General features: G+C 43.0%; 1 protein-coding gene across 1 annotated transcript in view; it reads left to right on the top strand.

The window, feature by feature from the left end:
* The window catches only part of LOC124778030 (glucose-induced degradation protein 4 homolog), an 89,818-nt gene that overhangs the window by 38,859 nt on the left and 31,513 nt on the right, over positions 1–19,446 (top strand). The window contains exon 2 of the mRNA XM_047253611.1: positions 17,346–17,513. Within this exon, the coding sequence (XP_047109567.1) occupies positions 17,346–17,513 (168 nt within the window). The remainder of the gene's footprint in view (positions 1–17,345; positions 17,514–19,446) is intronic.

Genomic DNA, 19,446 nt, shown 5'->3' with positions numbered 1-19,446 from the left:
GACTCACCAATGGATTCCAGTGACTTGTTCAAATAGTCTGCGGAAGATTGAGGATGAATAAAAGAATCTCTTACATTTTCACTACTGCTAGGTGAAACTTCTTCTGTTTTGTGTTTGCCACTAACTTTTTTCCTACATATGTCACATATTTTCATGCCACTAGTGATTCCTAAGTCTAGAGAGCACATCCAGTCTGTTACATTTCTTAGTGATTGTACACGGACTTTCTTATGTTGTTCTATTTTAAAAGGGTTACAACATTTAGCAGCAATAACAGCCCAATTCCTCTGAGATGCCATTTCTGTAAGGTAACAAATTCTACTATCAAACCGCTCTATACTAGATCACTTGGGTAACTTAACACTAAAACGTAGTACAATATAGAGCACTCATAAGTTTTTTTGCTATGATTATTTCATACACATTTTAATGTAGGGTTGAGGCCCCACTTACGGCCACATTGACGTGTTTTTAGGTTTTATCATGTTTAACTTGCAGGTTATGAAAATATAATACTTAATATTACCTCTCAATAAATTAAGTTTCTTCTGATGCTTTGTACAACATGTAGGATACAAAAAAAACAGATTGTGTGTTGCTTAAAGAAAAACACTACATAACTCAACTTCTGCAACACAGATCTTTTCATTAACTGTTGACTTCAAACAAGACCAAAGAAAGAAATGTTTCTATAGACAATTGAAAAGCACATTTCATATTGCTTATTATAATCTGTGGTAGGACTGGCTGGTATTCCAAAGGAGCTTAAAGTTGCACCCGTTACATCAAGGTGGCCATAAGTGGGGTAGTGGCCAAAACTAGAGCCTTAATAAAAAGTGAATGTCATATAAAATCGTAAGATTCTTAAGTTGTTATTTTTTTATTTTATTCTTGCATTAAAATATGATTCAATGAATTAACAAACAATAAGAGGGTAATGTTGCATAAAAAGGCTAACATAATAATTTAAGTTTGTTAGAATTACATAGGCCTAGCTTAGTATTCATAGCCTAGAGCTTTTCAGCTCACTAGTGTGTGCTGCGGTAGTAAAATATTATTTTATACAAGAACCCATTAAGATCCCATCTTGAAATTTTGCATGCATGTCATCAGTTAGGCTGGACAACACATACAATTTTTATTAAAAAAAATCCAAGGGTATGTACTTTGGAAATTTCAAAAAATGTTTTTGGAATAGTTTAAAATTTTCAGATTTAGGTAGCATAGTCACGTTAAATATCAAATTGAAGGGAATTTTTAGAGGGAAAACAATGGTGCAAGTTTGAGCTCCCTAGGTTGTATAGTTTTTGAGCTACAACATTTTAAAACAATAATCAATTGATCAAAAACAGAGGTTTTTTGATTTTTAAACCCTTGAAACTCAAAAACCAAAGCTCAGAAAAATTTGAAATTTCAAATTTAAACTAGTGTTAATGGGTACATTACCTGAAAAAAAATTCATCCCAACCTGAGATATCAAGGTTTAGACTGTTAGTTGATTTGTAATGGAATGACCCAGTAGAGTTTCTCGAAAAGAATGTCCACTTCCCTCCAGGGATGCCCATTTCAGTTCCCAAAGCATTTCCCTAACACTTGCGCATTGTTCAAATGTACTAATAACAAATCTAGCAGGCCGCCTCTGAATTGCTTCAATATCTTCGCCTTCCTTAACACAGTTATCACGTGTTTCTTCCACCTCATATTGCTTTGCAGTGTTACGCCCAGATATTTAAATGACTTGACACTGTCAAGCAGGACATGTATTACTCTTGTAGGCATACTACTCTTAGTTGTAAGGGGGGAAGCCACTTGCGGAAAATATGGTAAGGCTGCCCACGATGGTGTCAGTAGTTAAACACCTCCAAAGTGTGCAAATTGCTGTAGGGATCACCCTGTCTGGAGACAAGACTGCAGTGTCTTCCTTAAAGAAAGGAAGATACGAGTAATTAAAACAACAAAACATGTCCCTCACAGTGAGGCCAGAAAGTTCTATCAGGCCATGCAGATTCCCAGGTTTCCCATGTTTACTACCTCCTTTGCTTACATTTTTAAACAGAGAGTTCAGAATACTGATGCTGATACACAAACAGGGGTTGTTAGTGTCCGCACTAGTACCTGTGTTTGTCAATGCACTTGTGCTGCTGCAGTTGCTTTGAAGCCCACATCTCCTCCCAGAACATCAGAAAGGTCTTTGGTTGCAGATATTGCAGAGCTCCCTGTTCCTCCAATGATCGTCTGGTCCACTGTCCAGCACTACCGCTACCACTTCCACAGTTGTTGCTCTGAAACCTCCCCAGGTAAGAAAATCAAAAGTTGACGGCCAAAAATCGACCACTGACTGAGGTGGGAAGTAAATAGTCTGACAATGTTATTAGCGTCTCTGACATCTTTCGAATCTTCAGGGACCTTCATGTTGGATTAGGACTATCTTTCCCCAAGACTGAGCCTCCACCCATTGTGGGCTCCCCTCCCCTCCCATCCCCTCCCCTACCTAACGCGACAGAAAATCAACGCGAAAATTATAGATGGCTCCCGTATTACAGTAGAACATTAAAGGCTTCAGAACACTTGGTGGAGAAACTGAAACTCCAAGCATGGGAATGCTCCCATTGCTTGGGTGCAGGAAATACATTTTAAAGTGTCACATGCCCCTGTACTATAGGACTATACACTCTATCACAAGGGTGACCTGACTGCGGAAAAGGGCCAAGGGAGGGGTCGTTACGTTTGTTAATAGCGCACACCGCTCCTGTGCTCGCACTCGAGCTACCAACCTGCATGTAGTTATAGTTAAAGTTCATGTGTGTTGGAGGATTACTGTTTGTTCACTATATTTTCCTTTGCAATATGGTATTGACTCTGAGGCACTAACAGATCTTATAGAACAACTCCCTCAACCATGTCTGCTACTGGAAGCCTTCAATGATCATTATGTATTATGGGGCTAGAACTCCACTTACCCTTGGGGGTTGGGTTTTGGAGAACCTCGTAACATTTCACGAGCTATGCATCCTCAACACAGGTACTCTCACTCATTTCTGTGCTGCTACTGGGTCATTCTCAGTCATCAGCCTCTCTTTCTGCTCCCCAGCACTTGTGGACTCTTTGTAGTGGGAAGTCATTGTGCAGTGACAAGTCATTGACGACCTTCATTCGTGACCGCTTCTCATTCTGCATTCACCTTCTGAGTGGAACTCTTTGTGAAAGGGCGCTGGCACAGTGGATGATAAACAGAGCTGTTCAGTCAGTCAGATGTGTTTGAACGCCTGATAGCTTCCAGGAGTGTGTGTGTGGACCACATCACACTTCTCCATCCCGAAATCTTGTGGTCCTAGGCGGCCACCTGTCCCTTGGTAGGCTGATGAGTGCTATTCAGTAATCCTGGTCAGGCGTTTGCCGCTACAATGGTTTAAATGCTGTCCACTTGTGGAAAACATCCAAGCGTTTCGCTTAGCAATGACCTCATTAATGAGAGCATATCAGTAATAACGTTTTCTCAATTAGTAGTATTAACGCGGTCGAGGTTACAGGTTCCTTGCGTAATCACACACACACACACACACACACACACACACACACACACACACATTTTGCTTTGCCCCGTACATTGCTAGTGATAAAAGTGAGACATATACATAACAAATACTAAATGTCTCAAGAAAATGTCTTCTGCAACTGGTAGACAGTACCTGCAGTAGTCCACAATTTGCTTCATTACTTGTTTCAAAATGGATAAATGAATTGACAACATAACACAGCAGTAAGTACATAAGGGCTACTCTAATGCTGTACACATTATTATTATTATTATTATTATTATTATTATTATTAGTATTGGTGGCTGTGGTCACACACACAGCATTCACACCCCGAACATTTCCAATTTCTGCCAGTTCAGAAGTAAGAAGTGCACCAATAAAGTGATTTATGAACATACAGTGCACACATTTTAACTTGGTTGATTTTAAATTAGATTGCAGTATGCAGATCAAGCAAATGCAACTAAGCAGAGGAATAATACAGAGAAGCATGTTTCATAACAACTATGTACTCTCACTGTCGATAGTTAACTTCCTTATCTGTGACGTGCCACGAACTCGTATCATCAGCTCTCTCTCTCTCTCTCTCTCTCTCTCTCTCTCTCTCTCTCTCTCTCTCTCTCACTCACACACACACACACACACACACACACACACACACACACAGCATTCATCTTTCATCATTCTAAAAATAAGTGTTCCAAGGAAAGTCATTCTGTAGTTTAGTTAAGTGCTAAAGATGGTGATTAATGTGAGGAAGGGGTGGGCAACAGATGCCCCCCCCCGGGGGGGGGGGGGGGGGGGGGCAGTGCATGGCATTGTACTAGCTAATGTCAGAGTGCACTCAAGGGCAATGGTCTAAGAAAGGTTGGGAACTGCTGTACTACAGTATGGGTAGCCATCAGGAGGATATCTGGTAAAGGTCATCGGTTACCTATAGCAGCATTGTTTAATCAGGGGTGCCTACAAACACTGCCTGGTGACTGCTGCCATTGTGTTCCATGTTACTGTGCCATTATGGAAATAGGTGTTTGTGACTTCAGGTCCATCACTTAGGGAGTCCTATGGCTGTCCATTCTCCATGTGGGAGCTGGATTTGGCACTGTCTGATACTCATGATACTGTGCCCAGTCACAACCAGATCTGATACCACATACTGCAGAACTTCACACCAGCATTGAAGGAAGTCCTTTTACAATGTTTCAAGGCCACTTTACCAACTTGTGGATGGAGACAATTTTGATACATCTCCTCAAAACTAGGAAAGGACTGAATGTGTCCCAGTAGTTACCGGTGTGTCACCATAACGAGTTGTGTAGGAAAGACCTTTGAGCAAACGGTTAACGGTTGTCTGGTCTGGATGTTAGAGGCCAGGGAGCTCCTAAGTCACTCTGAGTGGATTCAGGAGATGACCCTGCTAGAAGCAGCCACCCAGCAGGCTTTCCTATGTAAACAGCGTTGTGTATGTATAGTCCTTGATAACAGTAAGGTGTACGACACTGCATGGAGACACATTATTCTAAGGCAGCTCCAAACATGAGGCTTCTGTGGTCATCTCTCCATCTTCATTTGGTCCTTATCAAAGTGCTTTTATCGGTACCAAGTTGGTGCCATGCCATCGAATAGTTTTGAGCAGGAGAACAGTGTTCCTTGTGGCAGTGTTTTAATTGGTACCCTCTTTGCCGTAGCCATAAACAGTATCACATCTGCGGTAAGGAGTTCCATACAATGCTTGTTATTTGTGGATGATTCTGCTGTTTCCTGTTACTCCTCCCGTATTGCAACAGCAGCTAACAATTGCAACTTAAAGTAGAGAGGCTGGAGGAGTGGTCTGCAAAGACTGGGAGGAGGGAGTGGTTCAAGCTGGCCAAGAGCCGTTACAGGATCAGCCCCCTACCAGTCTGCAAACTGAGGCCGGTGAAATGCCATTCGCCATCCAACAGCAGGTTCTCATGGTGTGCCAAGTGTGTCAGTCCCTCGCTACTACCACTTTGCTTTTGCAGCTGTTGAATACCTTTTACCAATCATCCAAGGGCAACATAGCCATTTGGGATCTGTGTGAAGTGTGTGTTAGTCCCTTGGTGTGTGGCACGTGTAAGCTCAAATCTGGTGTTATGACCAACTGCCACCCTGGTTACTGCAGAGGCCCAGAGTAATTCTAGAATCAGTGCAGTACAGGAAAGATTGCATCCTTCTTCTGTTTTTAGTATCATATTTCCCAACAATTTAAATGAGCACCAGAGCTGTATATCTATATTCCAGGTGAGTCTAAATGGGGGGGGGGGGGGGGGCTCTATTTTCCTGGATTGTGTCCTCAAGATTTGGTTGCCTCCAAAGTTCGCTGTATTTTATGCTGAACTATTTGAAATCTTGAAGGCACTGAAACAGATGAGATGTGCCATGCCTGCTGAATACCCTGAGTGCCCTTCAGTCTCTGCAGCACTTGTATCCAGCTGATGAAGTAGTCAAGGATATCCTGGACACCCCTCTTCCAGCTACTAAGGCTGGCGAAGGAGGTGTCGCCCTGCTTTGTGCTAGGACACATGAGGATTGCAGGATTTGAAAGGATGAATGTAACAGCCAATGAGCTGTTTACGATCCTTGGTTTAATGTACCATCCCCACATATGCTATTGTCTCACTGGTGAGGTACACACTCATGTATCAACGTGAAGATGAGTGGCTGGAAGTGACAGACAATAAGCTCCAAAAAGTGAAGCCCACAACGCAGCCATAGTGTACCTCCTTCTACAGACAGGACAAGGTTATCCTCACTTGTCTTCTCATAGAGCACAGTCCTGTGATGATCACTGCGTGCCATATTTTATTAGACGGTGTTTTATTTTCTAACTAGAGGGCAGATTTGCTAACAGATTTTTCCTGCTATTTTAAATAACATTCAAATCAGTGTGGTGAGAGGTTTAAAGTTTTGAGATTTGTCCATCTTCAGGGAGGTGTTCTTAATGTGTTGACACAGTCACATTCCCATGTTACTTTCTTTTAGCTCTCCTGTTGTTTTACTTCTGTTTTAAACCTAGGTATAGCACCTGTCACACTTCTCCATTTTCTTAAGGGATGTAAGATAAAGTGTGGTCCAACACGAGGTAGCTGGGAAGAAGTAACTGAGTATCATTTTATAGGTTTGCTCCTCACTGTGTGACAACGATTTTAGTCATTTTATCCACATTCACGCCTTTTAGTGGAATTTTTACAATTTATTAAAGATTTTGCACCATTAGCAAAAGCATCGGATTTGTTTTTGGAGAGGCTCCTTCAGCAAAACACAATTTTTATCTTTTCTTTTATTTCCCAGACATGTTTCACTGAGGTTAGTGTTATCAGTGGGATTATACTGTCATCCTATAATCCAGGAAAAATGCTATTTACTACTTGTACACACATAAAAACCTCTACATGTGCTAACAACGTATATGAACAAAACTGTTATCAAATTTCTAAATACTGTCTTAAAAACTGAAATTTATATTTGTGCAACTAGTAAAGAGCATTTTTCCTGTTTCACAGAAAGATAATAAAAGCCTACTGATGATGCTGAAACTTCAACAAAATACATCTAGGAAATAATGGAAAAGATCAAAATTGTTTTACTCAAGCCAAAAAATACATTTTTAGCAAACATGAACGGAAGAACTTCAACCCCCATATGATTAAAGGCATGGCAGTTGATTAGAAGGATCATAAATGCATTGTGATAGCCATACAAGACAGTGGTGCCATGAGCATTATACTAGAAGTTGTTGCCCAGGCAATAGCAAAATACTTTGAACAGATTACATCTAATGCCAACCAACACCTCGCATTCAAAACGGTGAGAGTTAGCTGAGGTGATATAGTTGGACTTAAGCTCCAGTAACATTGAAAAGTGCAACTGCCCTTCTTGTATGGAAGAGCTAGAGCATGTGTTATCTGTAGCTCAAAATAGAATACCAGGGTCAGGCAAAGTGCACTATGTGATATAAAAAGTTATTTTGCATACTCAGCATTTATTGGGAATGTGGTTTTATTGGAAAGGCTTAAGACACTGCATGGAGATACATACGAGGGGCGTTTGGAAAGTCTGTGCAAAATCAGAGAGATGGCACCACTGGCGCATCTTTGGAAAGAACGCACACCAAGTTTCAGCTATATTGGTCTAATTCTTTGTGTTTGGCATTCGTGTGAATCAAGGAAGTCGAGTGATGGTCAAAAAATGGGCGAAGAAGAATTTAGTGTGATGATTAAACATTACTTTATGAAAGGCAAAACGCCTCAGAAGACTAAAGAGAAGCTTGATAAACATTACGTGACTCTGCAACTTCGATTAAAGCAGTTTATAAGTGATTACAAAATTTTCAGAGTGGCCATATGGGCACAAGTGATGCTGAACGTTCTGGAAGCCCTGTGGAGTTTAAGACTGAGAAATCATTGATAAAATCCAAGATATGGTGATGGATGACAGAAGAGTTAAGGTGCATGATATTGCTAGTGCTGTGGGCATCTTGACTGAATAGGTACATAATATTTTGCGTAAACATTGGACATGAGAAAGCTATCCACAAGATGGGTTCCGCGATTGCTCACACTTGGCCAAAAACGGAATCATGTGAAGTGTTGCAAGGATGGTTTGCAGCTGTTCAGGAAGAATCCACAAGACTTCAAGCACCGTTTTGTCACTGTGGATGAAACACAGATACATTACTACACTACTACTAACAATGTCAAATTCTGAATAGCATGTCAAACCCCATCGAGACTTGGGATGTGTCCCAGGGGAAGAAGAAGAAGCCATAATTTTATTAATATGATTTGGTAAATTTACTAGTGGGTTGTTGCAAATGTAATTGTTGGATGTGAAGGCATCACAATAGAAAATAAAGCAGCATCTGGTAAGGGACCAAATGACTTTTTCAGTCTGGATACAGTGAAATGGAAGGAGGCTTCAGTGTTAAGTGACCCATGGATAGTCACCTGGGAGTGAAATGAGACGTCAGGGAGACAGATTTGTTTAATTAACTTCTTTATTCCATCTTCGGCAATAGTGGATCAGGAACAGTTGAATGGAGACATTCAGTTGTCCCTCATATGAAACAGACATCCAGCATTGCTGGCATCGCAAAGAGCAGAACCAAAAGTGGCGTCACTCGAATGCTGCTGTCAGGGACATCTCCGGCTGTGACTGTGATGACAGCACAGCTGACGGTACCACAGAGATGGCTATGAACCCCTCCACCAAATGGGCAGATTTCTGCTCTGGCAGTGGCTGCACTCGTGACTTAATGTAGGCTGCTCCGTCCCATGGTCAAACAGCGGACCCTGTACTGCATTCCGGAATGTCACTCCTGGTGTCACAGGCTTGTAGGGGGATTGCCGCTCTTTGGTGGGTTCGTGCTTGCTACCAGGGGGTCTCAGCCTTTGCAGCATCTTTCCCATTTTATGCTGCATGTCTATCCTCCTGCAATTCTTTATCATCTCCCTCGGGGAATGTGTCTGGGGTGTTTTTCAGAATGTGTTCCGCATCTTCAGTGGCTGGCATCAGAACAGTCTCACCACTGTTTTTCTCCCCTTTTTTTTCTTTCTTTCTGTGTTCACCTTCTCCTTCCCTTCGTCCGCTTTTGTGTTTGAGGTTACTCTTTTTCTACATCCTCTCTGTGTGCTCCTGAAGACCGGCCCACATATCTGACACGTAACTGGCGACTGGGTAACACGTAGTTCCTAGCCCTGAGTTAACAGGTAGGATTCCCACCTACCCCCTGGTACAGGCAAAGCCCAGGGAGGGGTGATAGCCTGAGCTGCTGCCTTCTGAAGTTGCTGATTGGTCCATCTGTCAGGTGTTTTGGACGTGTGATCTGAAGTGAGAACAGGCGGTGAGTCTCCTTCTGAGGGTAGGGGCCCCAGTTGGAAAGAGCATGCCATCGTAGACGCTGACAATATTGGGATTTTCTCTCGATGGACCAGTCATTATCTTTGCAGTCAATGTCTTCAATATGTAAATGGAATGAACCTCTCGATTAAAAGACCCACCTTGCTAAACCACGGTTCCTCGTGATCTCACATACTGAAGACAGTCAGTTCTTTACAACAGTATAACTGTTTCTTTTTCAGAAATGTGTTGAAGCATTTGCCAGCCTTGTGGAATCCTGTTCTTGTTTATGCAATGGCACTTTGCTTTTGGAGACTACTGAAAATGGTAGATGCACCCCTAGCGCCCACGCGCATTCCTATTTCACTTTTGATACAGTGGTGCTTGTGTCCAACATCAAAGCAGGCCATGAAGTTGTCACAGTCTGACTGTACATTCCAAAACCAATGCACTGCTACCAGTGTCATCGTTTCAACCACACTCGAATGTCCTGTTAACACCGGGCCAAATGTGTAACCTATGGTAGGGATGCTCACGAGGGTGATTGTCTGCCTCCTCCTCCCTCCCTGCTGTATCAACTGCAATGGAGACATGCTGCCTCCTCTCGAGATTGTCCCCTGTATCTCGATGAGTGGGCTGTCCAGGAAATCGGGGTAAAGGAAAAAATGCCTTCCACAGCTGCTCGTAAGTTATTCGCTAGTTGCAAAACCTGCGTTCTACCATCTGACACTTACAGTACTTCTCTTGCTATACCTCACTCCATCAAGGATATGGCCACACAGACATGAGACATCAAATTCAGCCCTGCAGTTGTAAAATGCCCAGTGTCATGATGGTAGCATCACCATCTCCTTGTCTAGCTGTGCAGCAAACCACCAAACTATTGCCTCATGGAGCGAAGTCATCTACTACACAACCAGCAGGCCGGAAAGGACAGAAGGAATACTCCCATGAAGACTTCCTTCATCCCACCAGCCAAGAGACATCTAAGTGTCTCTCTGCCAACCGGAAAGGCCTCAAGAAGTCAAACAAAGGCAAACAGTCTTCTCCGACTCTGAGATCTTCTACAATGGTGTCACCACATGATACTCTCGTCTGGCTGACCTACATGTTGCCGGTGTGCATCGCCAACTGGTTTTCTGCCTTGGACTTCGCAGATCGACAAAGGGAGAACGCCCATGCCTCTATCGATCTCATGGAGCAGGATCCTCCAGCCTCTGCACCCTGTGACAGTAAGTCTTTGAAGGCTGGCATTCAGCAGCCACTGAGGCTACACCCCTATATTTCTTCCCTCCTCCCCTTTCCGCATTGTGACTCCTTCCATGGAACATTTGTGGCCTTCGATGAAACAAAGAGGATTTACGGCTGTTCTTAGAATTGCAGCGTCCACTTGTTCTGCCTCCAGGAAACAAAATTGTGTCATCGAAACCGCTTTGAGCTCTCGCATTTCCTCTCGGGCCGTTTTTACACCCCCCACCCTTGAGGACGGCAGTCCATCTCGTGGGGAGTCATGCTGCTCGTACGGGATGATGTTCGTGGTCTACCCATCTCCTTCAAGCTGTTGCGGTGTGTTTTTTCCTTCTTCACTTGACCTTTTCTCTTTGTACAGTTTGCAACCCCCCGTCATTCTTTGTCACTAAGACAGACTTCCTCAATCTTATACATCACCCCTTTCTGCTGCTCGGTGATTTTAATGTGCACCATCCCCTTCGGGGTTCTCCTAGATCCTGTCAGGCAGGTGCCCTCTTGGCTGACCTTCTCAGTCAACTTGACCTTATCTGCCTCATCACAGGAGCACCCACGTTCCTTTCAGACTCCACACCCACCCTTTCCCATGTGGACCTATCGTTCTGCACTAACCAGCTTACCCCACCCCCCTCCTCCCCTCTGTGCGTTCAGGGGTTAGAGTAGGCCCAAGATATTCCCGCCTGCTGTAAGTGGTGACTAAGAGGAGTTTCCCACTTTTTGTATCAATATGTTCAGGTCCCATTTTATGGTTTGACCTCCCACTTTCCAAATTCTATGGATCACTTGGGGAAGGACACCTTATGGCTTATGCAGTGCCATTAGATTAGATCTCCTGCACCTCTTATTGTTGTGCTTTGCATCTCCTCCTGCAATTCAACTATTTGGGTATGGACACCTTCCGGGGTACATCATCATCATCTTTTGTTGTCAACTGTCCTCTTTGGCCCCCATGACACTATTGTATTTTTCCACACCCAATATCCAGCACGGTAGCCAGTCTGTTGTGATGGGGCCATCATATACCCATTTGGTGGTAGCTCCCTGACAACACAGTGATCACACAGCTGATGCCTGAGCTGCAAACTCCCCTTGTATGCCAAGGAGTAGATGTCAATCTCCTTTAGGCGTCAGGACTCCTAGCAACGGCCATCTTGCCACGTGGTCTTTGCTATGGCTGGATGGTGCTCGTGGGGAAAGCCCCCTGATTGGAATGGGTAGCATCATATGGACCAAATGGCCTCAGCAGTCTCTTATGAAAGGGAAGGTTGGTTACAACACTGACAGGTATGACCCTAAATCGTTCCCCTGCCTAGCAACATAATGGAAGGAACATAGGGCTACACAACCAAGAGCCATATTCACCTCGTTATTTAGTGTGCAGCAGAACTGATGGAAACTCCTTTTTGCATACAAAGCCTCTTTTTTTGTTGAGCACCTGGTGGCCAAGTTTGGGGAAGTGACAGCGTAGTGGGTCGGTTTTGATTCAGATGGCATCCCCAACCCAGTCCCAGTTGTTACTCGCCTGTGACAAGCTGGGTGATATTCGTTTTTCGGTCACTCTCCCATAAAAGCCTCAACATGGTCCAGGGAGTTATTTTTCATCATGACATCCTGTTGCAGTCACACGAACTATATGCCAGTTTAGAATGACAGGGCGTTCACTTCATCTGGTGCGTGTATAGGGGGCTTGAAAACAATAGGGTTGTCACCAGTGCCTTCATCCTGGCCTTTGAGGGTGGTTTGTTACCTGAAAAAGTCAAGATGATGGTGTACCGATGTGATGTCAAACCGTGCGTCCCTGCGCCTATGCCATGATTTAAGTGCTGGAAATTCGGACACGTGTCCCCCGGTGCAATTCCAGCACCACATGCAGAGACGCATTCCGAATACTCCATGTGCACCTCCCCCCAGCTGCATCAACTGTGACGAGCACCACTCTCCGTGCTCGCCGGACTGCGCAGTACTCCAAAAAGAGCAGAAAATTATGGAGTACAAGACTCTGAACAGGCTATCTTATTGTGAGGCTCAACTAAAATACGAAAGGTTGAAACCAGTTCGAATGTTCCTCGTTGTATGCTGCCGCTGTGACGGCGCTACCCACCCTGGTACCGTTTAAGCTCTAATCTAAACTTATTGCAGTGGGCCCTCATGGCCACTCATCTTCGTCTTCTCTCCTGCTCTCTTCTTCTGTTGCTCCCAAACCTTCTGCTTTGGGAGCACCCCCCCCCCCCTCACTCCCCCCCCCCCCCCAAATGCCGGTGATGTTCGTCCCCTCCTCCCAGTTGGAGAAGCAACAGCCTCGTCTCCAGCTCTTCATGTGCAGAAGGGATCCCTTGGGACTCTACCTTCCATGGACTCCCGCCTGCCCCTCCCTCTTCCTAGGGTCAAGTGGACACCAGTCAGTGGTTGAAAGAGCCATTAGCTGCTGGTCGAAGGGCTTCACGGTCTTCCTGTCCCTGAAGCTACTTCTGAAAAACCCTCCCAGCAAGCCCCTAAGGAGTGGTGAGAAGGCAAACATAGAAGTAGTCTGTTAGGAAACAGGAGACTCTGGTGACTCCCACACCACCACTCCCTGACAGTTCTGTGTCCGAGGACAAGGTGGAGATTCTAGCACCTCCTGAGGACATGGACTCACAGACGTCTTGGATGAAATGGTACTGACTGTGAATGCCCAACTGGTGGCGGCAGGTAACCCTCAGGTGTAATCTTCCTTTCCGTCACTTCATGCCTTCCCAGATGACTGGAAGTGTATATCCCAGGGCACTTTTCGCCAAGGGTGCTCCACCACCGACAGATTTATCTACCTAGAGTCTGCCTCAATCGTCCTTTTCCCAGTGACAACACCTTATTGCCATCCTTTTTGACCTTACAAAGGCCTGCAATAGCACTTGTCGACACCACATCCTCTCTACTCTGTATGAGTGGAGTTTCCAGAGACCCTCCCGATTTTCATACTGAACTTCTTGTCACTCTGCACTTCCCAAATTCGGGTTAGTGTTTCCCACAGTTCGCCTCGTATCCAAGAGAATGGTGTCATGCAGTGCTCTGTCCTGTGTCTCACTCTTTTTAATTGCTATTAATGGTCTTGCCCAGCAGTATGGTGCTCAGTATCTCCCCTGCTATATGCCGACGATCTTTGTATTGCCTTCTGCTTCTCTTCTATTGGTGTGGCTGAATGCTGGTTGCAGGGAGCCTTACGTAAGGCACAGTTGTGGGCCCTCACTCAGGGCTTTCAGTTTTCAGCTGCCTAACACTTGTCATGCACTTGTCATCTTCTTACTGTCCACTCCTCTCCAGACCTTTACCTCGATGACCAACTACTTGATGTAGTGTAGACTTAGCGCTTTTTGGGACTCTTAAATTCCCACTTGGTTTTCACATCTTTGTGAGCTTAAGGAAAAGTGCTCGTGACATCTTAATATTATTTGATGCCTGAGCCACACCGACTGGGGTGCTGATCGCCCTATACTGCTGCAGATGTACAAAGCCCTCTGCAGTCCAGTATTGACTGTGAGAGCCTGGTATATGGTTCAATATCATCCTCCGTGCCGCAGCTGCTGGACTCAAACCACCACTGTGGTGTCGGCTTGCGACGGGAGCTTTCCGAACGAGCCCAGGGAACAGCCTTCTCATGGAAACTGGCGTTCTTCCATTGTGGTTCTGGCAGAAACCGCTGCTTGCAAAGTATCCCCGACACCACAGTGGTGGTTAGAATCCAGCAGCTGCGGCACGGAGGATGATATTGAACCATACACCAGGCTCCCACAGTCAATACTGGACTGCAGAGGGCTTTGTACATCTGCAGCACTATAGGGCGATCAGCACCCCAGTCGGTGTGGCTCAGGCATCACCATCCCAATTACAGTCTCCTTTTTCCTAACAAGGCAATCCATCTCCCGCAGCGGCGGCTCAAACAAGGCATCCCCTTGCAGTCCATGTCTGGTTACTTCTTACTGTACTCGACACTTTCTCTTTTCAATCTTTCCTGCAGGTCCACTTACATACCCCTCCATGGTCCTTGCCTTGGCCACAGCTTCGTCTGGAGCTATCGCAAGACCCAAAGGCTCAGTTTCAATGCAGAGATTGTAGCCATCTGTCGCACTCTTGAGCATATTTGCACCTACACCGGGGAGTCTTTCATCATCTATAGTGAGGTTGTGGGACCCACCCAGAAGAAATTGATGCATTATTCGTTTGTAATCTTGATTTGTTATGTGACCTACACAATCCAGAGATATTGTGGGATGCTTGGGGGTTGGACGTCTTAGTTTGGTGAAGAGTCAGAATGAGATGTTGCCTACTGGCAGTAGCAACATTTGCCCCTTTGTTATCCAGTTTGGCAAAATGATACTATATATTGCTTGATGGTCTTCCAGCTAAAAGCAGTGTGGTTGACTTATATCCTGAAACACTGAAAATTACATTATATGGAAAATTAAAGTACATGCTATTAAGATACACTTTTTCAGTTAATAAATACTAAAAATGAGAACGAATGTACATGCAGTGAATTCTGTAATCTATGTACATAAACTAAACATGTATATAAAATGAAATAATACATACCGTTATCATTATCATAAACCATATTCACGATGATCTGAAATCAATGGTGAATGCTGTGTCAAGAAGGAAGCAGGTTAAAGACTCCTGAGTCCTCCCCCACTCCATTTGGAGTCTGAAGCAGTTTGGTGAGTGATTACTAGCTGGTGGTAGCTAGTTCATCTACCAGCTACTGCATACTGAATCAGCACGGTAGGGGAACAGAGAGCGGAGAAGCATTTCTTGAGAGTCTGTTCATGATAGTTTGCTCCCAAGTGAGCTGCAGGGCATTCCTTGCAAACAATCTTTTCCAATATAGATTGGAAACAGAAGGCAAGAAGGTGTTTTTTTTTCCCCCATGACCGACAAAAGATGCTCACGACAGTAAGGTACGGAAACACATACGTATCGACAACAGTGCTTTTGTAATTTGGAAATTATTTCTTACTGTAGTACTCTGCGCTGCAGTGATTAATTCAGTGTGTTGTGTGGGATACTGTTGCACCACCTACCATGAAATCTTCATTCTGTTCACTTACATCACAGGAGAGACATTGGATGTGAAAGCCGAACCCCCTGTCCCACCACAGGGAAAGCCTAGGGGAGCCTCCAGCTTCTTTCCACTGGCTCAGCTCTCCACTTCCACTGCATTACAGTTGTTGTACCTTCACTCTTCCTCATACATAATTCTGCTCCTCACATGGAACCACAGACTATCAAATTGGATGTCCACCCTTTTCTCCTCATGAAATCCTCTGGCTTTGGTTATTTCAGTAATAAGGGGCTGATGACTTGAAGGTCCTTGATGACTTGAGAGTCCTTTTTTAACCCTGCTAATCAATTGGTCAAAAATGTTGTGAAGAAGGAAGCAGGCTTAGGCGCAGTCTGTGAATGGCTGGAAGATGTGTAGACTGTCATTATTTTGAACTGATCCATTTGGGCGTATGTTTAGATTTTGCTTTCTTATATGGTTAGCTTGAAAAGGAAACTGGTTATGTACACAACTGTAGGTTTAGAGGAATCTGATAGTAAGTCTAGTGTGATTTAGTAGTTGTATGGAAACAAACATGTAGGTTTAATGATATCGGATTTGAAGCACTGTGGATGGTTGGCTTCGAAAGGAAGCTGGTTGTGTACAATGCTGCAGATTGAAAGAGGAATCAAGGGTTAATGTGCGTGTGAGTTACTTTTGAATAGAATTACATCACTTTTTTCTCACCATCTTGTTTTAACTTGAAAAGAGCAACAAAATTAATCAAATGCAGCATTAAGCTATTAAAATTGAAGAGTCTTCAATGAGCCGATAGACTAGGTCCGTAGTTTTCTCGTGAACAGTAGTAAAGATGGAGCATTTAATGGTTCTCTGCAATGACCTATGGCCATTCCTAAGATCATGTACTCTGTCTATAGAAGGATAAAATTTGCTTTCTGCCTAAAAAAAAAAAAAAATCATATACAAACTGATGTGCAACTTCTGTTCAGCTCACTGCAATGGCTGAACAACCACAATTATCGTTGGAGATAAATTGATAGGCCTACTTAATATCCTGTCCGTGAGCAGTGTGCTCAGTGATTGCCTCTTCATGAGGACAACTTAGATTCTTCATCCCAGCCCACCTATTTAAAAACTGAGTAGAAAGGAACTTGCTATGAAGCAGCTGGCCCCACCTTAAAATAAACATTGCAGCGTTACTTTCTTTACTGTGTCCTCTCTCCTCACCTCCATACTCCTGCTTTCTTTGCATTTGTTTAGTTTTGAGTTTTACTGTCATTTTTTGTCATAATTCTCCTTTCTTGTCACTACTTCTTCTGCAATATATGCATCTTTCTCACCTTTGGCTGTTCCTTTTATTTCTTTTTTCCTCTCATCACACCCAGCTTTGAATGGTTGTGTGCACTCTAAAAAGTATCTAATTTTTCAGGTTTTCTAATCCTTGTGCGGTCACTTTCTCGATTCAGGATCGTAATTGACATTTCCACTTGATCCAGTTCATTGCTTTTGTCCCATGTAGGGACCTATAGTTCTAGGCACAAGCATTAGTCTTTTGTTTGTATACACAGAGTTTTATTTGAAAGTACTGTTAAGTTTTTGTTTTCGTTGCTTATACAGAATGCAGCAGTTTACACATTAAATATGGCATTTCCGTGATTTTTCAGCATGTTGATGAAGAAAATTCATATCTGTGTGGTTATTTGAAGATAAAGGGCTTGACTGAAGAATTCCCAACTCTAACAACATTCTTTGATGGAGAAATTATCAGCAAAAAGTATCCATTTTTAACAAGAAAATGGGATGCAGATGAAGATGTTGACAAAAAGCACTGGGTGAGTTGTGTTCATTACATCTAAGTAACATGTTTTAGTATTTGTGTACAAATTAAATGTCTGCGGTCTCATATACATCTTTTTTTCTGTTAACAAAAATTACATTTCAGTTTTTAGAAGAGACCAGAACTTTGCCAGAATACTTAGTTATGTGTTAAATCTCCATGATCAAAACAAAGCAATTTTATGTGATCTTTTTCTGCCCTTTTATATAAATGCCTACTTCCAAAATAAATGCCATTCTGATGATTAAAAACGCATGTCCCTGTAAATAGAGGTAAACAGTAGATAAGGGCACTAATTATTGGCTTGGATTTACTTGGCCATCTATCAGATCATACCTCCCTCAAATGCAACAATGAGTTCTGGAGCTAAAACATGGTTCCATTATTGTTCTAAATTTCTCTTTCCCCCCCCAGTGTGGCATGCTTGCACAAGGTAGCTAGTAATGTGCTTAATTCTTTTCCTTTTGCACAGTATAGTGCATATTTTTTTAATGACAATAAAATACTTCTTTGCAAAATATGTGAGCAGTCATTGAACTACAAAAAAATTAATTTCTCAGCATGTAAGTACAACCAAATGCAAAAATGAAGTTTCGGAGATTACCAGGAGAGTATTTCTTTCCTTCCATTGGTAACTGCAATATAGTCGGAAATCACAGTTAGCATTAGACTTGAGTAAAGCTTTTATTGTTATCTAAATCACTTTGTGGAAGCTACAGAATCCTACATCAAGACACATTGAGCCTTTCTGCAATACGTTGCCGCATCTATGTGGTGAGCAGCAATCTATTCTTTTCCTATTGTTGTAATTCCTTCGTAGACTTTACATTGTGTAAGTGAATGTTATACTGAAGTTACGAAAATCATTGAAGTTAAGAAATATCTCTATTACAATTAACAAGTCCATACAAAATTCCGTGAAGCCCATGTACCAGTGAAACAGCCATTTACATTGAGGTGGAAGATTAGAGAGGCAATAGAAATTCCCAAGCGACCTGCAGGTGGTTGTACACACACAGAGTGCAGACATACCGCAGCCTGCACCTAGCAACAAGTAAACAGCACTACGTCACAGCTACTACCCATTTCTAATTTGCCTGTTTCCACCAATAGCACGAAATGTAAACACCAATCAAGCCAATCAAGCATGTCTTCATCCTCCAATGATGAGGAATAATGTAAAAATGAATGAAGAATGGCTAACATCCCTCCTCTTATCCTGAAGTACCTTATAAAATTACATAAACTGCTTCCTCTGCCATTATATAAGATCTAAAGTCTCTCTCATTCAGCAATCAGCTCAGCACAGCCCTGAGGAAGGCCACTTGCAACAGTGGCTGAAACATTGGATAATTTCATATTTTGACCATGTGGTCAACAGACCAGAAGAATTTTGACAGTGACAGTGGCCGCAGAACGTACGCTTACTTTATGTATTAACTTGGTTACTGTTTCGTATTGGTGTAATAAATTGATAATCATGTATTTATTATGGTACAAAACAGAATTGTCTCCGCAAAGTTTAAAATGAGTCCAGTCATCCAGAAATGTTGCAAAAAATTGATTCCTATGTAAGGATTATGCTTCACCATAATATTAGTCAGCTACAAAAAGAAGTAATGGTGCCCTTCATTTTAACGAAAACAAGTTGTACACAGTCATAATTTCCCTTAAAAATTTTAAACGCTTGGTGTTCCACAGCTTTTAAGATATTTGTTAAAAGACATCTTCAAAACACCATGAACTACACTTGAATTGTTTATTTTCCAAACCAATATTCAGGTGTATAACAAATTGTCAGTGGCTTCTGATACAGACGAACAAACAGCTGTATAGCAGAAATGTAAGTCTACTTACATAATGTATCTGTGTCACAATGATGTGCATTTCAGTTTATGAGATGCGATATGAAATTTATACTATCGCAT

The sequence above is a fragment of the Schistocerca piceifrons genome, chromosome 2 (assembly GCF_021461385.2).
Source record: "Schistocerca piceifrons isolate TAMUIC-IGC-003096 chromosome 2, iqSchPice1.1, whole genome shotgun sequence".
In the NCBI taxonomy this organism is placed as follows: Eukaryota; Metazoa; Arthropoda; class Insecta; order Orthoptera; family Acrididae; genus Schistocerca; species Schistocerca piceifrons.
Note: the sequence above shows the minus strand (reverse complement) of the source record. Positions and strands in the feature narration are given on the sequence as shown.